Source organism: Triticum dicoccoides, chromosome 6A (assembly GCF_002162155.2).
Source record: "Triticum dicoccoides isolate Atlit2015 ecotype Zavitan chromosome 6A, WEW_v2.0, whole genome shotgun sequence".
NCBI classification, from domain to species: domain Eukaryota; kingdom Viridiplantae; phylum Streptophyta; class Magnoliopsida; order Poales; family Poaceae; genus Triticum; species Triticum dicoccoides.
Genome location: NC_041390.1, coordinates 539,543,565 through 539,561,211, shown reverse-complemented (window position 1 = coordinate 539,561,211; position 17,647 = coordinate 539,543,565). Strand labels below are relative to the sequence as shown.

General features: G+C 48.2%; 2 protein-coding genes across 2 annotated transcripts; one reads left to right on the top strand and one right to left on the bottom strand.

Annotated features, from left to right (window-relative positions):
• Positions 1–5,043: 5,043 nt before the first annotated feature.
• On the top strand, positions 5,044–6,865 carry LOC119319598 (GDSL esterase/lipase At5g37690-like). Its single transcript, XM_037594049.1, has 6 exons — positions 5,044–5,342; positions 5,420–5,547; positions 5,647–5,773; positions 5,873–5,985; positions 6,099–6,348; positions 6,446–6,865. Exons 1-6 carry the CDS (start codon positions 5,090–5,092, stop codon positions 6,700–6,702), a joined length of 1,128 nt encoding a protein of 375 aa, XP_037449946.1. The 5' UTR covers positions 5,044–5,089; the 3' UTR covers positions 6,703–6,865.
• A 2,968-nt stretch (positions 6,866–9,833) lies between these two features.
• On the bottom strand, positions 9,834–15,986 carry LOC119317774 (probable potassium transporter 16). The gene is made up of 10 exons (XM_037592272.1): positions 15,745–15,986; positions 14,293–14,515; positions 13,923–14,165; positions 13,774–13,824; positions 12,924–13,184; positions 12,674–12,726; positions 11,946–12,066; positions 11,595–11,849; positions 10,531–11,348; positions 9,834–10,407 (listed from the first exon to the last, which is right to left on the bottom strand). Exons 1-10 carry the CDS (start codon positions 15,883–15,885, stop codon positions 10,153–10,155), a joined length of 2,421 nt encoding a protein of 806 aa, XP_037448169.1. The 5' UTR covers positions 15,886–15,986; the 3' UTR covers positions 9,834–10,152.
• Positions 15,987–17,647: the final 1,661 nt, after the last annotated feature.

Genomic DNA, 17,647 nt, shown 5'->3' with positions numbered 1-17,647 from the left:
AGCTGCCTAAAATAGTGACCCAAGCAATAAGTTAAATGCCTTTTTAATTTATAAATTTGGCAAACTATTTCAAAAGTCTCACAATCTTTTTGTGGCAGTGCACTTTCATTCTTTGAAATTGTTTTGGCCAGTGGCATAATTTTGCAAGTCATTATTGGCTAAAAAGAAAAAGAAAAAGCTACTGAAAAAAAGAGAAAAAGGAAAAGTCTCCCCCTGCCCCCTCGGGCCAAGCCCACCTGGGCCGGCCCAACGCCCCCTCACCCAGGGCGGCCCACTCGTCCTCCTCGGTCAACCCCCTCCTCTCTTTGTTCGTCCGACACGGCGCGTCCCGCTCGTCCTCGCCGGACCGGGCGCGCCGCCCCGTACTCCAGGACGCCGGAGAGGGGATAAGGCCCCAACGCCTCACTCCCCTCCTCTCCTGTCTTTCCCACCCCCCTCGTCCTCTCCACCTCTCTCCTCTCCTCTCGCTCAATCTCGAGCGCGCCCGCCGCCATGGCTCCGGCCTAGCCACGGCCACCGTGCCCACCTCGCCGCCCCACTGCGTCTCCAAGGGCCGCCGTCGTTCGCTGCTTCGACTGGTGCGCCTCGTTGGAGCTCGGAGCCACCGCAACGCCCACGATGCCGCCGTCTTCCTCCTCTGCTCCGACGAGCTTCGCCGCCGAAGCCGCCGCACCAAGCCCTCCCTGAGCCCACTTGAGCACACCTGCAGGAGCACCGTGAGCATGCGCTCCTTTCCCCTCTCTTTCCCAAACCTTTCCACCGCCGTAGCTCCTCCTCCACGTCGTGCCCGAACGCGGCTCCGCCCGAGCTCGTCGCCGGCGTGGCTCTGGCGACCAAGTGGTCACAAGCCCGTGCGCGTCGTGTTCCCCGCAATGCGTAGCACCTCCCGCACCCGTTAGTTCACGCTTTAGTGCGCTGCTGCTCCGTTGTGTCGTGCGCTCGAAAACCATCGCCGCCTCCACTCGTCGCCGGCGCATTTCCGGTCACCCCCGAGTCCAACCGACCACACCACGCGATGCGGCATCGAGACCGCGTTCGAACACGACCAGCCGCGGTTGTTTTGGAGCCCCGTAGGGAGATCCCCGTCCACGCCGAACTGTTGTCCGCCACGCTCATCACCGGCGTTGTTTCCGGCCATCCCCGCGTGTTCCGACGACGTAGATAGACGCTGGGCACTCTTCTCGTCCGAAAGCAAGAAACAACACTCGATTTGGTGTCCCGTAGACGAATCCCAACGCTCGCCGGTGTTCAGCCGCTGCGCGCGAGCTCGCCGGAGCTACTCCGGCGGCTTCGTTGAGCTGGCACACCTGGGGCCACCCCCTGGGTCATTGCCAGTGGGCCATGGGGCCCCATTGACTACGTTGACCTAGTCAACGTGCTGATTGGGCACCCTAGTGGCACTGACATGGGGGCCCCACCACGTAATTAAACTAATTATAACGTTTTTATAAATGAAACTAATTAATTAGCCTAATCAGTCACTGACATGTGGGGCCCTACTGCTAATTAACTCTGTCTAATTAAAATAAACCCCTGTTAGCCCCACTCTTTATGACAGGTGGGACCCACTGGTCAGTTTGACCTGGTCAGCCGTCCTGTTTACTGCTGATGTCACAGTGATGTCATGCTGACATAGTAATTCTTTTTTGTTAATTTAATTAATCCTAGAAAATGGTTTAGTCTTTGAAAATTTGTAGAAAATAAACCGTAACTCAGATGAAAATGTTTTCTACATGAAAGTTGCTCAGAAAAACGAGACGAACCCGAATACGCTACCCACATACCTGTCAGATGCCTCTAACTATCTGAACATGGAACATTCCCCCTCCGGGCATCTGTCTTACACAGGTCCGGAACCGGGAAAACATTCCCGGTTGAATTCCCCCTTTACATATATCATGTAGCCATATGTTTGGTCACACCCGGCACAGCATATTGCCATGTTATGCTTTGTGATGCTTTGTTTGCTTTATATTTATTGTTTTCCCCCTCTTCTCTCCGGTAGACCCCAACATCGATGTTGATGACCTTGTGATCGACTACGTCGACGACACTTCTTCCTTTTCCGCAGAGCTTCCAGGCAAGCAAACCCCCCTTGAGCATTCCGGTATCGCCCATTTCTTTCCCTCTCATGCTTGCATTAGAACTGCTATTGCTTTCTGTATGATCCTACTCTGATGCATAGCCTGTTTATTGTTACCTGCTTATTGTTACCTTACCTGCTTATCCTAAACTGCTTAGTATAGGTTGGTTAGTGATCCATCAGTGACCCCCACCTTGTCCCAGTTGCCCCGCTTTATGTTCGATGACTCGATAAACATGATCGACGTCTAGGCCCCGAGACCGCACATCACCCCCTAGTTGTACGACTCTGCAGAGTTACCATCGAGTGCTGAGGGTTGAACCTCTTACATCACTGCTGATGAGACCTCTGTATTGTAGCTATTCGGTCGTGGTCATTGAGGGTGATTTCTTCCTTAACCACTTTCGATACGTCTCTGTCGTGAAACCCCTCAAGTATGAACTTCGAGGGTGGATCCTATTACGTTCACCTTGATGATTACATCGAGTGGAATTCACCAGGGGTGATTCCTCTGGTTTTCCCCTTGATGTTTGGAAACACGGATACTTGGACTTTACAACTGTTACTTGGAAAGGCAGGTCGACCCTGAGGGGTACCCGCGAGTGATGTGGAGACGGGTTGACCTGGAAGGTGCCCGCGAGATACTTACGAGGCGTGGCCGGGCATTCTTAGCCCTTGCCGCAAGTACTCGAGACGGGGCGACGGGGTCACATCTTTCGTGAGTCTTTGCTCGTGGCCGCACTACCAACACACTAACGGTTTGGATATTTGATCTGAGGGGCCTCTAGCCTGATAGCACTAACCATCACATGGGCACTGTATGGGCGTTCTGCGTCGTATGCATCAGCCGAAGCTTATTAGACGTCAGCGACTGAGTGGCGCGCGCCGGGTTGGACTAGTAAGCTCCTGCCTTTTTAAGGAGGTAGCTAGGTCTACTCACCGACCACGTCCGCAACATGCAGGAGTTCCCGGGGCGATGGCCTATGACCCCTGGGGGCATAGGTTTAGTCCGGCGTGTTGACCTCTCTATTAAGCGTAGGTCGGGTTGCGGCGTATTGTTTGGCCGAGGCCGGGCATGACCCAGGAAAGTGTGTCCGGCCGGAGTTAATCGAGTGTGGTGGGTAAGTTGGTGCACCCTTGCAGGGAAGAAAACATCTATCGATAGCCTGTCCTACGGTAACGGGCGATCGGAGTTGTATCCCGATTGATACAACTAGAACTGGATACTTGAGGTGATAACTGGATAGTATGGCTCTGGGATTGCTTTCTTGCAGGGAGTCGAGAAAGGATCTATGGCCGAGGTTGATAACACTACTACTACTTTACATTAAGTTGATCTGTACTCTTCTATATGCTGCAAGATGCTTGAAGATGCTTGAAGATGCTAGTCTTCGATAGGCTAGGATTTCCCCTTCTCTTCTAGCATTATGTAGTTTAGTCCACAGATATAGCCCATTTTCTTTGATACAGATGCATACTTAGTTTAGATCTGATGTAAGTCTTGCGAGTACTTTGGATGAGTACTGATCACGGTTGCTTTGCTACCTCTTTTTCCCCTATAGCCGATTGTTGCGACCAGATGACGGATCCCAGGAGCTAGACGACACCACTGATGACTACAACTACCCCCAGGGTGCCTACTACTACATGACAGCCGCTGACGACCTGGATTAGTTAGCAGGCTCTCAGGCAGGAGGCCTTGCCTTTTCGATCAATGTTGCTTTTGTGCTAGCCTTCTTAAGGCAAAACTTGTCTAACTTATGTCTGTTCTCAGATATTGTTGCTTCCGCTGACTCTTGTGTATTCGAGCCCTCGAGGCCCCTGGCTTGTAATATAAATCTTGTATTATATTTAATTTGCGTCTAGAGTTGTGTTGTGATATCTTTCTATGAGTCCTTGATCTTGATCGTACACATTTGCGTGTATGATTAGTGTATTGAATCGAGGGCGTCACAAGACATAAATAATATCCATACCTATGTAACTTCCAAAAACTAAAAACTTACCACCTAACAAAGCATTTACGTATCCCCGTAAAAAACAAAGCACTTATCTATGCTTACTGTGTAGAGACCGTGACAAAATAAAACCTAGCAGCAAACTTTCTGTTTCAGCAGAACAACTCACAGACTTACAAACTTAACATGGTAAAGGCAATCCTTGGCACTTCATTAAGAAAAAAACATAAAAACAAAATGGTTACAAAGATCAACACCCTTTTCTTCTTCTTCTTTTTTTTGACAGGAAGAGCAACATCCTCATTGACAAACAAAGGAAACAAAAGGATAACATGGGTTACCTCTCACATGCTCTTGTCTTCTTCTTTTTTGTGATGACACATGCTCCTGTCTTTAATGTCTCTTAGCTAGGCAAGACAATTTCCCGAGAGTTTTAAGTCTCCTGCTCAACATTTTCCAAGGAACCCTTACGTTCAATTAGGAGGGGATTAATGGTTTTCATCCTTATCTACCTTCTCATAGATAGAGTGCACAGTCTCAATTGAAGGATTGACAAGTCCCTTTTTCCCGACCGTATCTTACTCCTCCCTAAGAGGAAAAAAAATCCGGAAATTTCTCGTTTGTCCGGTTGCAGCAGGTTTGCAACGTTCGCACCCACCAGGGAGCTGTTTTTCACGTTCTCGATTCAAGCAAAGCAAAATTGCTTCTAGCAACAACACAGTGCAGTGCGTCATTCTTCTTCAACCACCTCAGCTACCACGTCTGCTCGCACGGCCAACTCCTCTGTTTTCTCGTTTGCCCGCGCGGCCGCCACACCGGGCTAGCCGTGAGCTCGCAGTATTGCCGTTCATCGCACTACACTCAACTCAAGCTGGCCGGAAAACTATAGACCCGTTTTTCACTATAATAACCCGACCTTCTAGACGAGCCACGGTTTTGTGCCGCACTATATATAAATCGGCGCCGCCCCGCCATGCAAATCAGCACCAACACACAGACGCTTGTGTGTGTTCTTCGGTCAGGGAGTACTGTACCAAAGCAACAAGCAATGGCAGCTCTCCGCGCGCTCGTCGTCGGCATTGCCATCGTCGCCGCAGCCGCACATTGTTGGGTCGCCGGTGGCACGGCGACCAAGGGCCCGGTGACGTACGTGTTCGGCGACTCGATGTCGGACGTGGGGAACAACAACTACTTCCAGCTCTCCCTCGCCAGGTCCAACTACCCCTGGTACGGCATCGACTACCCCAACGGCGTCGCCACCGGGAGGTTCACCAATGGAAGAACCATCGGAGACTACATGGGTAAGTCACCAGCTAAGTGTCAATGTTAATTAACTCCTGAATCGTATGGACTGATGCTTTGGGTACGACTGATGCAGCTGCCAAGTTTGGCATCCCGCCCCCGCCGCCGTTCCTCTCCTTGTCGTTGGCCGACGACGACTTCCTCGCCGGCGTCAACTTCGCGTCTGGTGGCGCCGGCATTCTGAACGAGACCGGCGTCTACTTTGTGAGCCGCATCGCTAATCACTTTTCCTCTGCAGAAACTGATCGGTAACTCCCGTGGAGAGTTTTCTGACACGGTTAAATGAGGCATTGCAATTTGCAGGTCGAGTACTTCTCGTTCGACGAGCAGATATCGTGCTTCGAGACTGTCAAGAGGGCGACGATCGCCAAGATCGGCAAGGAGGCCGCCGAGGAGACTGTCAACGCAGCGATGTTCCAAATTGGTCTCGGTACGTCGTTTGCCTTCGTCTCACTCCGTGAAAAAGTAGTACGCACGAGCTTATGGATTAATCACGCGCATCATAAATTAATCTGGTCGTCTGCATCAGGGAGCAACGACTACATCAACAACTTCCTGCAGCCGTTCATGGCGGACGGCACGACGTACACGCACGACCAGTTCATCCGCCTCCTCGTCGCCACTCTAGACCGGCAGCTCAAGGCAAGAAACAAATCTGATCACTGTCCCAGACTAGAGACATGCACAAAGCTAGAGTCGATTATCAAGTCGGGAATGCATCCATTTGACAGACAGTCCGCTGATTAACTATGCAGAGGCTGTACGGGCTCGGCGCGCGGAAGGTGGCGTTCAACGGGCTGCCCCCGCTGGGCTGCATCCCGTCGCAGCGCGTCAAGTCGGCCACCGGGGAGTGCATAGCCCAGGTGAACAGCTACGCCGTGCAGTTCAACGCCGCCGCCAAGAAGCTGCTCGACGGCATGAACGCCAGGCTGCCCGGCGCGCAGATGGCGCTCGCCGACTGCTACTCCGTCGTCAAGGAGCTCATCGACCACCCGCAGAGAAACGGTACGGTAACATCGACGGCGCCGGCCAAGCCGTTCCGGTGCGTCGTGGTCCGTGCCTGACCTCCTCTTCTTTTCTTCTGCGCTGCTGTTTGTTGCAGGGTTCACGACGTCCGACACGTCGTGCTGCGGCGTGGACACCAAGGTCGGCGGCCTCTGCCTGCCGGACTCGACGCCCTGCCGCGACCGCAAGGCGTACGTGTTCTGGGACGCGTACCACACCTCTGACGCCGCCAACCGGGTCATCGCCGACCGCCTCTGGGCCGGCATGACGACCGCCAGCGCTCCGGCTCCGGCCCCTCGCTCCGGCGCGCCCGGACCAGCCGCGGTGCCGGCGCCTTCTCCTCGTCGGGCTTAAAAGATTTAAACCCACATTGATGTTGATCGATTTCACGTCTTTACTCCGGACATTGTTTCAGTTTTAACTGTGAGATGTAGGTGAAATACCGTAATTTATACGAGTTGTTGTTTCATAGCCAAGGGGACGAAATCAATGTATACGTGTTAAAAAAAAAACAGTTTATCTAATTCATATCTAGATGTTTTTTTAAAGATATCACATCTAAGCTTCCACAAATATATAATGCAACAATAAGAAATAAAAAAAACTAGAAAAAAAAATAGACCACAAACAGAGTGATCATCAGATTAGATGTGACATAATTATGTCACATTTAGATGTGTCCTGCACAGACAAAAAAAAGAAATCAATGTATATGAGAATCACTTACATGCGGCCTTTTTTAATGCGTGGTTCATTTTGAGAATCGGTCCTACATGTGGAAATCCAATTTGGCTTCCGGGAGCGCAGAAAAATGATAGTTGAAATGTCAAAAAAATACCAAGTTTTATTTTATGTATTTATAGTAACATTCAAATGCTATCTGCAAATTTCTAAGAAAAGGTTAAACATTTTGGACTATGTAAAAAATAAATTGAACACTAAATGTTACCTTAAAATGTCATCCTAAATGCTACCTGCAAATTTGTAAGAAAATGTTACATTACTGTTCATGCAGGAGAAAATGCTCCTGAAAAGCAAAACGCTTCCTCGTCCTACACGTGTCTACAAATATTGAAATTTGTGCCACGGTCATGTGTAGTGCCGCAGTGCTTGTGTGCCTGCCAAATCTTACTTCCGCCTTTATGAGAAACAAAGTTTAAATGTCGAAGCACATAGTTTAGGTAGAGTTGCTACTGCTCTGAATTTTGGTCGGCATGTTTGGCCGATAGAAAGACCAGATATTACTGTAAGTTCTGGTGCTCGTATTTAGCCTTGATTTATTTCAAAATTTCTGACGATACATGTTTAGCGAGAGGAGATGTTCTCATCGACTACGAGATGTTTACGATGACTTCGTAAAATCTCAAGATGATATATCAGCTCAGTCTTTCGGAAGTGCTCTTAGAGATAGGGTGTGCATGTATGCGTTCATAAGGATGAGTGCATGCGCGTATATATGAGCATTTGTGTCTATACTGTGTTAAAAAACAAAAGTTTTTTCAACCCCTCAAAAAAGAACCGCCGTAGCCTTTTGCTCAAAAGAAAAAAAAATACCCTGATAAATCTCGAACGTTTGGATTTTATGCATGTTATCTCGAATGCTTTTTCATGGCAAATTTTGTTGATGCGATGTGGCAATTTTAGTTGTTAAAACAAGCCAACTGTGTCCTTTTTTGTCAGAAATTTTTTATGTATACCAATATCGTGTGAACTAAAATTTTCACTAAAAAAAACGTTCGAATTGTCATGCTAAAATCCGAACATTTCGGGATTTATCAATTAAAAACAAACCGTCTCCCTGATTCCCCTCGACTGCTCTGCACTCCCACCGATCTCGCCGCCCTAATTCGCCGGCGACCCGCCCCTGCCCGGCGTCAGCGCGCCCAGCCGGAGCCCGCGGCCGCCCAGTCCACGCTCGGCAGTGGGTGCCCCGTGCCCGGCACCCTGCCTTGTGTAGCTGCAGCAGGCCAGCAGTCAACCGCCCGGCCCGATCTGAGGTATGTTTGATGAGATTTCTGCATGTTCCCCTATTTTTGTTTACTCGTCACTCATTGCTCTGCCACTGCCAGTACTTCTCATTATGAATTTAGGTGTAATAGCCTGCTCCCTATGCGTGGAGAGGAAGAAGAAAGACATTAGGAACAGAGAAAGAGATCGAGTATTAGTGGTGCTATTTTGCATGGTTTTTATTCTTGCTTTGGTAGGAGCACGCTGTGAAGAAGATGGACCAGTAGCTGCAGCACTCGGAGGAAGAGCCCTTGTAACATGAACGCTGCTACGCGGACGACGGTTTCAGCCGATCCCTGCACGATGCAGCACATCCAGCCACCCATTCACAGGATTAAGTGCAGCCCATCCATCAGATAAGGTTGCAGTTTTTTTTTCTGGAAAGATAAGGTTGCAGCTGTAGGAGCAGATGATGAATTTCATTGCTCCTTTGTGTTTCTTCTATTTTGTTGAAACGCAAGAATAAAATGGATGCATTAGAGGAACACATTGACAGTAAAACAAAAAATAAACATGCTTAATACCTTGTGTTTATGTTTCCTCAACTGCAGTCCCCACCATGGAACTTCATAACTGGTGTACATATGGCTTTGTCTCTTGTCGTTACTGCTTCCTCCGGTTCATATTACTTGTCGCTCAAATGGATGTGAGTATAAATTATTGTTCCTAGTATAGATGTATCTCTGGGTTTTGGGACTTCAAATTGTCCCTTCCTTCATCTGGTTCGCTCTATGCCCTTTTCCTCTTTGAAAATAGGAGGGTCAATGTCTCTCGTATCAGTCTTCGTCCATGCATCTGGGCTAGGTACACGGTATATCAGTGGCTTGTATGCTTTCAAGTATGTACATTGGCATTTTGAATAACTCATGGACAAAGTCTTGAGGGTGTTGGTTTGATTTATATATGGCTTAACCAACATGGTGATAAGGTGTTGCTTTTTCCCCCACTGAACATGTTCAGTCTACCAGATTCACAAAATATGCTTTTTTCCCCACTTCTTACTTGCCACGCATTAGGACCAACACGCAAATACTTGTAGTTCCTAGTCCCCTTGGCCTCTTATGTTTTTTCTATGTATAAGTAGAGGTTATCTACCATCTAGATTTTCTCCACCAATTTTCCTCCCATTGTACTTAACCATCATCTTTGCCCTAATGCATGCGGCATGCGACCATTATCTTAATTGGTCTCCCCCTAACATCCAAGGTCATCTTCTTGAACAACTCATTTAGGTTGTTAGAAACTACTCGCTCTATAAAGAAAATAGAAATATAAGGGTGTTTATATCACTACTTCAGTGATCTATAAACGCTCTTATATTTTTTTACCAAGGGAGTATATCAACTGAAGGTTGGTAGACTTAGCAACAATATGTGGTACATAGTGTGCAATAATAATACCTGACGCAATTCCTTACTAGACAGCTCTCTGTCTAGCCCCATAGATATACGTCTTTCACTTGGTAAAAGGGCGCTTTTATGAACTTATAAAGTCACATCAAGGGGATACAAGCACAATGAGTTCACATCTAGCCTTTACATACTTAGGATGCACACAACCGACATCACGCATACATGACAAGAGGAGGAAAAATACATAGCCGACATGACTAATAAGATGCCTACTCCGCAGACATACGTTCTTGTACATATGAAATACATTCATTCTGCTGCCCCACAGACGTATGTTCGCACGCCCATCAATTCCATGAACCAACACATGAAGTCTTCGGCATGCATGGTGCACATATCTACACGGACCCTTTGTGCACATAATCCGTCTGCTTGCTCTGTAAATTTATATTTCATATGTGATACCAACCTTGAGAAGTTGCCCGCGTGGAATGGACAACATCTTCTCCCCTTTTCGAGAGTTCTTCCGTAGGAAGTCGAAGATGTAGTTTACGGCAATCTTCTTAAGGAGGTTGGAGTGGGGCTTGGCCACCACTTCGGTCTCCCCAAGTATGTACACCACACCATTATCCACCTCCCGTTGGATCACCTTTTGGTCCTCCTCAATTCTCAACATCTCCTCTAGGTTCATCTTGGCCGTCTAGTTCAATGTGAGAACAAGTACCAAAAATCAGATCCAGCCAATAATGTAGAGTATAGATGAGAAATGCAACTAATTCTTGATAAGAGAATATAGCTTGTAGTTGGCGTGTAGATTGTTCACCTGAAATTGCGGCAGCCGGTTGCTCATACCAACTTGATGCATCGTGAGCTCAGAGAAGGACTGGATTGGTGTAAGCATCTCCTCGGCATGGATGCCATGGCCATGCCCCGAGCGCCCTGAGCGCCCCGAGGGCTTCTTCTCCCATCTGAAGCTATCGATCCGAATGCTAGGGTAGCTTGTTCTGAGCGGCTCGGCCGTGCAGTAGAGGCTGAGGTCCCGGACATAGTACTGCAGGTACTCGACGAGGGTGGCCACGAAGTCGCCGGCCATCTCGAGGGTGTCCCGGTAGCCGTACCGAGCGACGCACCGGAACACCATGCTCTCCTTGGGCTCCACCTGCCGGAAGAGGAAGCGCTCCTGAACGTCAACGTGCGGGATGGGCAGGTGCTTGACGGAGATGAAGACGATGACGGAGTGGACGGTGGGGATCTTCTCGATGAGGTGGGGGAAGATGGGCGGGATGCCCTGCACTAGCTCCGTGTAGAAAAGGCCGAGCCCCGGGACCCGCTTGAGGTCGTGGCGCTCGAGGAGGTGCTTCACCTCGTCGGGCGACACCGTGTGCTGGAGCTCGTACTTGTACCGCTTCACGTGCACGTAGTGCCACACGATCATGATCACCATGAGCACCGCCGACATGGCCAGCGGGAAGTAGGGGCCCTGTGTGAACTTGTACAGCACCGCCGACAGGTAGACGGTCTCCGTGGACATGAAGACGACGAAGAAAGCGGCAATCCACCAGATATTCACCTTCCACACCAGGAGCATCACGATCGTCATCAACAGCGTCGTGATCACCATCACAAGAGCCACGCAGATCTCTGTTCAAGCACGCGTCATGTCCATTAGGCCACAGAGATAAGCATGCATAGATTTCTGTCATGGTTTTAAATAGCACGCTATAGCGTTTAGAAGAGATCCTGGGCTAAGAGACTTTGGTCCAAACACATGAACACACATTTTAAATAGCACACTGTTACGTTTAGAAGGGATCCACCGCTAAGAGGCATGACCCGCTATTTGAAACTATATTTTCTGTTCAATCATGTGTTGGATGCATTTCTTACCATGTGCCTTGGCGATGAAACCGGTTGTCCTGAAGCTTATGGTGACGACACAAGAAGCCACGCAAAGGAAGAAGTTGACTTCAGGGATGTAGAGTTGGCCCGAGTAACGCCTTGACGTGCGCAGTATCTTCACCCTCGGGAAGCAGCTAAGTGTTTGCAGATGTGACATGGTTGCGAAGGCGCACGAGACCATGGCTTGGCTTCCGATGACTGAAGCTAGAAGCGCGAGAACGAACGTCGGCCAGAACAAAGTGCCTGGAATTGCACATGAAATTTTAATTAGTTTCTGATGCACGGCTTACAGAATAGTAGTACTGTATACACTAGTAAGGTATCTTGTCGATTACATACTTGGAATGGATTCGAAGAAAGCGTTGGATATTATCATGTCGTCCATGTGCGTCCTGACGTAAGCTGCTTGCCCAATATAAGTGAGCAACACGGAGGGGAGTAAGCCAAAGCTAAAGCTCAGCTGAAACAGGGGGAAAAATGTTAGTTCAGTCTTCATATAGTATATTCTTGGAAAGTACTAGAATTTCCTACATACAGTTCACCATGTACAGGTCAGTAAAAGAAACTACACTAATCATATTGAAAAGGTGATGGTCATATTAAGGAAATAAACAACACAGTGTATGGTATACAAAGTCATAATAGTTCTACTACCCCAATCTAAAATAGATGGCATTCTAGAAAGTTGTAGTCAAGCTTCTTTAATTTTCACTGTCGCTATTGAAAAGCTTATTGTGATTTCCAAACAAATATAATTTTTGAATTTTTTTCAAAGAAGTATTTTCTAGTTATGCAAGTTTACATGTTTGGGTTAAAAACAATAGCCAAAGTTCCATCTGATAAACTCTGTCCATACCAAAAACCTCGTGGAATGGTGGGAGTATCTTCAGAACCTTGGCAGTCAAAGGAAATCTTCCTAATCATCTTTTTTACAGTTATAAGAAGAGAGCTTCAAACTTTGAAGTGGTCAAGGAATCCTCTGTCTAAATATATATCATTATCCCTCAATATTGTGTAATGCATCATGTAGTGTAATTGTGGCAGTCAAAGAGGATGTTCATTTATACCTGAATTGACTTTATGCTGAAGTATCCTAGATCAGCAAAGAGGGCTTCCGTGCCTGTCACAAAAGAACAACTCTGTCAAGTTCAGTAAATGCTCCCCAGTCCCCACAGAAAAAAAGTTCAGTGTGTGCAAATTGTGTTTTCATAAGATTTTTTGCTAATAGTACAGCACCCCCTGAAACTGACCAGTGTGGAATATTGTGAATGCAGTACCATATATGCTATCATCAGAATGATAGGGGCCTTTTTTTACCTGTAAAGCAAAGGAGGATTTCACCGAGCGAAACCCATCCCTTCTTCTTGTTCCTTCGGAAATAGTCGAAGATGTACTTGGGGTTGAACGCCTTCAGGGTGCCGATATCGTACTTGATCAGGTTATAAAGCCCGATACCGGCGATGAGGAGAAGCCACACGACAACGAGCGGCGCAAACGTGTAACCGATCTTGTCGGTCCCGAGGTGTTGCACCGCGAAGAACAATATCAGAATACCCACTGTGATCCACACTATCTGATCTGTTCAGAGCAACCAAATCATATCATCAGGAATCAAATTATGTAAAGAAAAAAGCTGTAGTCTGTAGAAATGTAGGTGAAAGTCGGTCAAGGTCGTTTCCTTCCCCAGATCTTTGGGGATTCACTTGCTTGTTTTTTACACTACCAAGGGGGGTCAGCAGCAACAGGCTGGCGCTCAAAGTCCCAAGTCCTATGTCAAACTTGATCCTGATCTGGTAATTTATTTATATTTCTTGACAGCTCGGTCTAGATCTGGTTATTAATAACATGAAGACTAGTTTGCGAGCTAAACGTGGAGAGGAATTAATACCCAGTTGAAACGGTCAGAAATTGCAACTAGTTGGTTTAAACTGAACTGTCGTGGTTTGCAGTTTTGCTCTCATGGGAAACGTGATCTGAGACTGTACGTGTCATGTGCAAGCAGTCTCCATACAGGGCAGGCTATGGCTGACAGTAGCCATGAGCTGGGCACATTTTCCATTTGACTTCCCAGGTTTAACTGATGGATTATTAACACTCACATATAAATCGATTGAAAAGTGGAGAGAATGCGTGTTAGTACACATCTCGGTACTGTATTTCTATGTACCTGTTGTCAGGTGAGGCGCTCTCAGTCTCAGGCCGTTGACTGCCGATAGTACTGAAACATTTGCACAAGCAATTCATTCATTAGAAAAACATATAATTAAGGTTATTAGGCCCCTGTCATTCTGACGGTAAGAAAGAGAGGAGGAGTACCGGAGATGGGAGGGGTTAGCATGCAGTCGCTGATGGCGAGCGCCGTGGCGAAGATGGTGAGGAAGAAGAGCGTGAGCTTGGCCGGCTTGCTCGTCTCCAGCAGGTTCTTCATCCACTGCGCCCTCCTCCTCGTCGCCGACAGATGCCGGTGGCTGGAGACGAGGTCGTCCTCCGCCTGCTGGTTCGGGATCAGCGCCACCCTCGCGTACCTCGAGATCAGCGAGTAGAGCGCGAACGTTCCACCTGAACAATCGAGTTCATGGCATGGAGACAATTAGCAGCATGCGTAGGTGTTCAGACTTCAGACTGATATATGATGGTCTCAGATGACACATGGATCTGTATGTGAGAGACGATCGTTGGCACGCACCATCGCCGTCGTCGTTGGCGTAGAGCGCGATGAAGATGATCTTGACCATGGCGAAGAGCAGGAAGCTGTAGATGATGAGGGAGAGGACGCCCAGCACGTCGTCCTTGTGCCCGACGCCGTATTTGAAGGTGTTGGAGAAGACGTAGAGCGGCGATGTGCCGAGGTCGGCGTAGAGGATCCCCACGCACTGGAATCCCAGCCGCAGCGTCCTCACCCAGTTGTCCTGTTGGTGCGCAGGAGTAATGTTTACAGTATGAAAGCTTGGACTTGGATCAAGATACTATTAACAATTCTTCCATGCATGTGCATATACTACAGTAAAACACCAACTTGACACCCCGAGCAGTCCAACTTGATAGGTAGGAGTAACATTTACAGTATCTAGCTTGGACTTGGATCCCACATGTCAGTTCTTGTACTACCTAGAAGCTAGAGCATGCATATGCAGGTGGCATAACATAAAGAACAAACAACAACTTGATGAGTCTGCCCGATCGAATAGTCTAAGTCGTGGAAAACAACGTACGGCAACTCTGAGAAATCTCCTTGCTTGCTCAACAACGTCGAACAGCAGTAGGAACGCGCTATATGCTTCCTCTCCACGTACGTACCACCGCACGTACCATGCTCGGTCACACGCTCGATCGTCGTTCCTCCTCCACCCAGCAGCAGACACAGGATAGGAACATTTACAGTATATATCAAGCTTGGACTTGGATCGACATATTAATTCTCCTACCGGAGTACGTCCTAGAAGGTAGAGCATGCATGCATATGCAGGTGGCATGACATAAAGAACAACTAAGTCTGCCCGAGTAGTCCAAGTGGTGGAAAACAACGTGCGGCAGGTCTGACAAATCTCGTTACTTACTTCTTCAACAACGTCGAACAGCCGTAGGAACGTGCTACCTATGTCTACGTGCCACCATGCTGGGTCACACGCTATCTCCTTCCTCCTCCTCCCAGCAGCTTCAGCTTGGGCGCGGAGAGGCCTTCGGCTTTTGATGTTAGGCTTAGATGAAAGGTCTGGATATTCGGCTCAGCATTTTTGCACCCCTTTATCAAGTGGATAAAAGTAGCGAAAGATGTTGGCAAGATGACGGATTTAAACTTATTAATGTACTACTTTATAAGGTTTTCGTGGATAAAAGTGCCGTTCATCGGTGGCACTGTACGTGGTGGGTTCAGTTACGTTCTACACAACCGCGCGACGGGCGGCGGCGGCCAGTCGGAACGGCGGGCGACGGGGAGAAGGAGGAGAGAATGCTAGCTTAATTTGACGGAGCAGCGCATGCGGCATGCGGCAGAGGAGGAAGAAGCCACGGCCGATCTGATGGGCATGCACCATGGCACCATGCAGATTTGCAGTCCGACTGGCCGAGGCGATGAACACAGACACTAGGATGACAATGCGCTAGCAGGTTCACCAACGGCGTTGCCATGCATGCATACCTGGCCATGGTGGCCGCCGTGCGCGGGCCTGGTGGCGTCGCGGTAGAGCGAGTCCTGCCGCGGCACGTCCGCCGGCGGCACCTCGAGGTCGCCGCTGTGGGGCACGATCTCCAGGCTGCTCCTCGCGCTGGCCATCGCCATCTCCCCTTTCCCGCCGCTGCGTACTACCTTCCCTGCTCGCGCGCGCGTGCGCCACCACTTATAATGGCCTTTTATCTGCTTGCTGCTTCGCTTAGCTTACGTCCCTGCGGAGCTCATCCCATCTCGAGCTGCTTATACCGCCCTTTATAAGCGCAGGCAGCCGGCCGGGAGGCTGTGCACTGACCTCTCGTTACTGACTTGTCTCGCTTCGCTGGCTGCTTTTGGGTTGCTTGCTTGCCGCAACAGTTTACCTTACCAGCCGATCGATCGATCGATCACGCACGTCGGTCCAGCGTCAATGTTGACTTGCTCCACGACTCATTAATTTTGGACGGAAAGTCGCCAATGGCGATGTATCGGCCGACGCCAGCGCGTGGGCGACGTGGCGCTCCGTCGCTCGACTGACTCGCCCGGGGGCGTCGTCTGCGGCCAGAATGGTAGCCAGCTCTAGAGACTGAGATCACGCGTGCCCGTGCGCTCCCGTTGGATCAGAAAATCTGCGGTTCACATGTGTTAAAAATTTTATTTTTATTTTGAGGATCACATGTGTTAAATTTTTACTAGTAATATCAGAAGGAAGCGTGGATAAGGGTCCAAAACTAAAATTCGTCCTGCCTTCCGTTTCGAGGAAAAGACGATCGTCCTGCGTGTACCATGGGCTGCTAAGCCTAAGCCGCCGCTTATCTGTGTGGCAAGTCAAGATAAACTGTTGCGACCTGCGGCTTGACAGGACTTCTAAAAGTGACAATTGTATATGTTTATGCTTTTCTGTGATTCTGTTAAAGGTTTGCAAAAAAACCCTTTTTTTTTACTAAAAATGACTTCAAACAAAACTTATATACTTTATAATAATAATATGATAAGGAGGGAGTGCATAGTCTAATCAGAAAGAAGCGTGGCATAAGTTTATTTCTTTTAGTAGAGCCGAATGAAATCAATTTTTAATTAACAAATTCATCCACCGACCAAGATTACAACTAATAACAAAAGGTAAGAAATGGCAAAAAAAAATATACAAAGTGCTTGAACAGCTTATAGCCTAGCGTGTTGTAGTCAAACAGAAACATAAAGAAAGAGAAGAAACCCAAACTCCACTTTAGTCCTACCTTCCGTGTTGAGAGAAAAAAAAATCATCCTGTGACCATGGGCTAAGCCGCCATTTACATATGTGATAAGTCAAATATATATCTAGAAATGTTCCAGACACCGTTGCGACTTGCGGCTTGATACGACTTCTAACGGTGATAATTTTTTACGTTAGCTGGGGTTGGTCATATTACTGCGGCTCATATTAGGATTGAAATATGTGCGCTTATATGGGCTATATGAAATTGCAGGAATATATGATTTTTAACAGACATTATATTTTTAACTTTCTTGCAGGTCATTTTTAGAGCTACCGCATGGATCCGTACGTGGTCCTTACTCACTCCTACGGACTCCAGGGAGCCATTGGTTACTAGGTCACTACTAGGAAAAGGGCTATAGATGAAAATGACACTAATGGCGCACCAGACATGTGGTGCGCCATTAGTATATACTAATGGCGCACCACCTTCTAATGCGCCATTAGTGTTGAAACTACTAATGGCGCACCCTGCCTACGGTGCGCCATTAGTACCAATTTTTTTTTGAACTAGTGCGCCTGTCCAAACATACTAATGGCGCACCGTGTGTGTGGTGCGCCATTACTAGTTAAACTAGTAATGGCGCACCACGCCACGGTGCGCCATTAGTAACCTTGGCCACCACTTCCACCGAA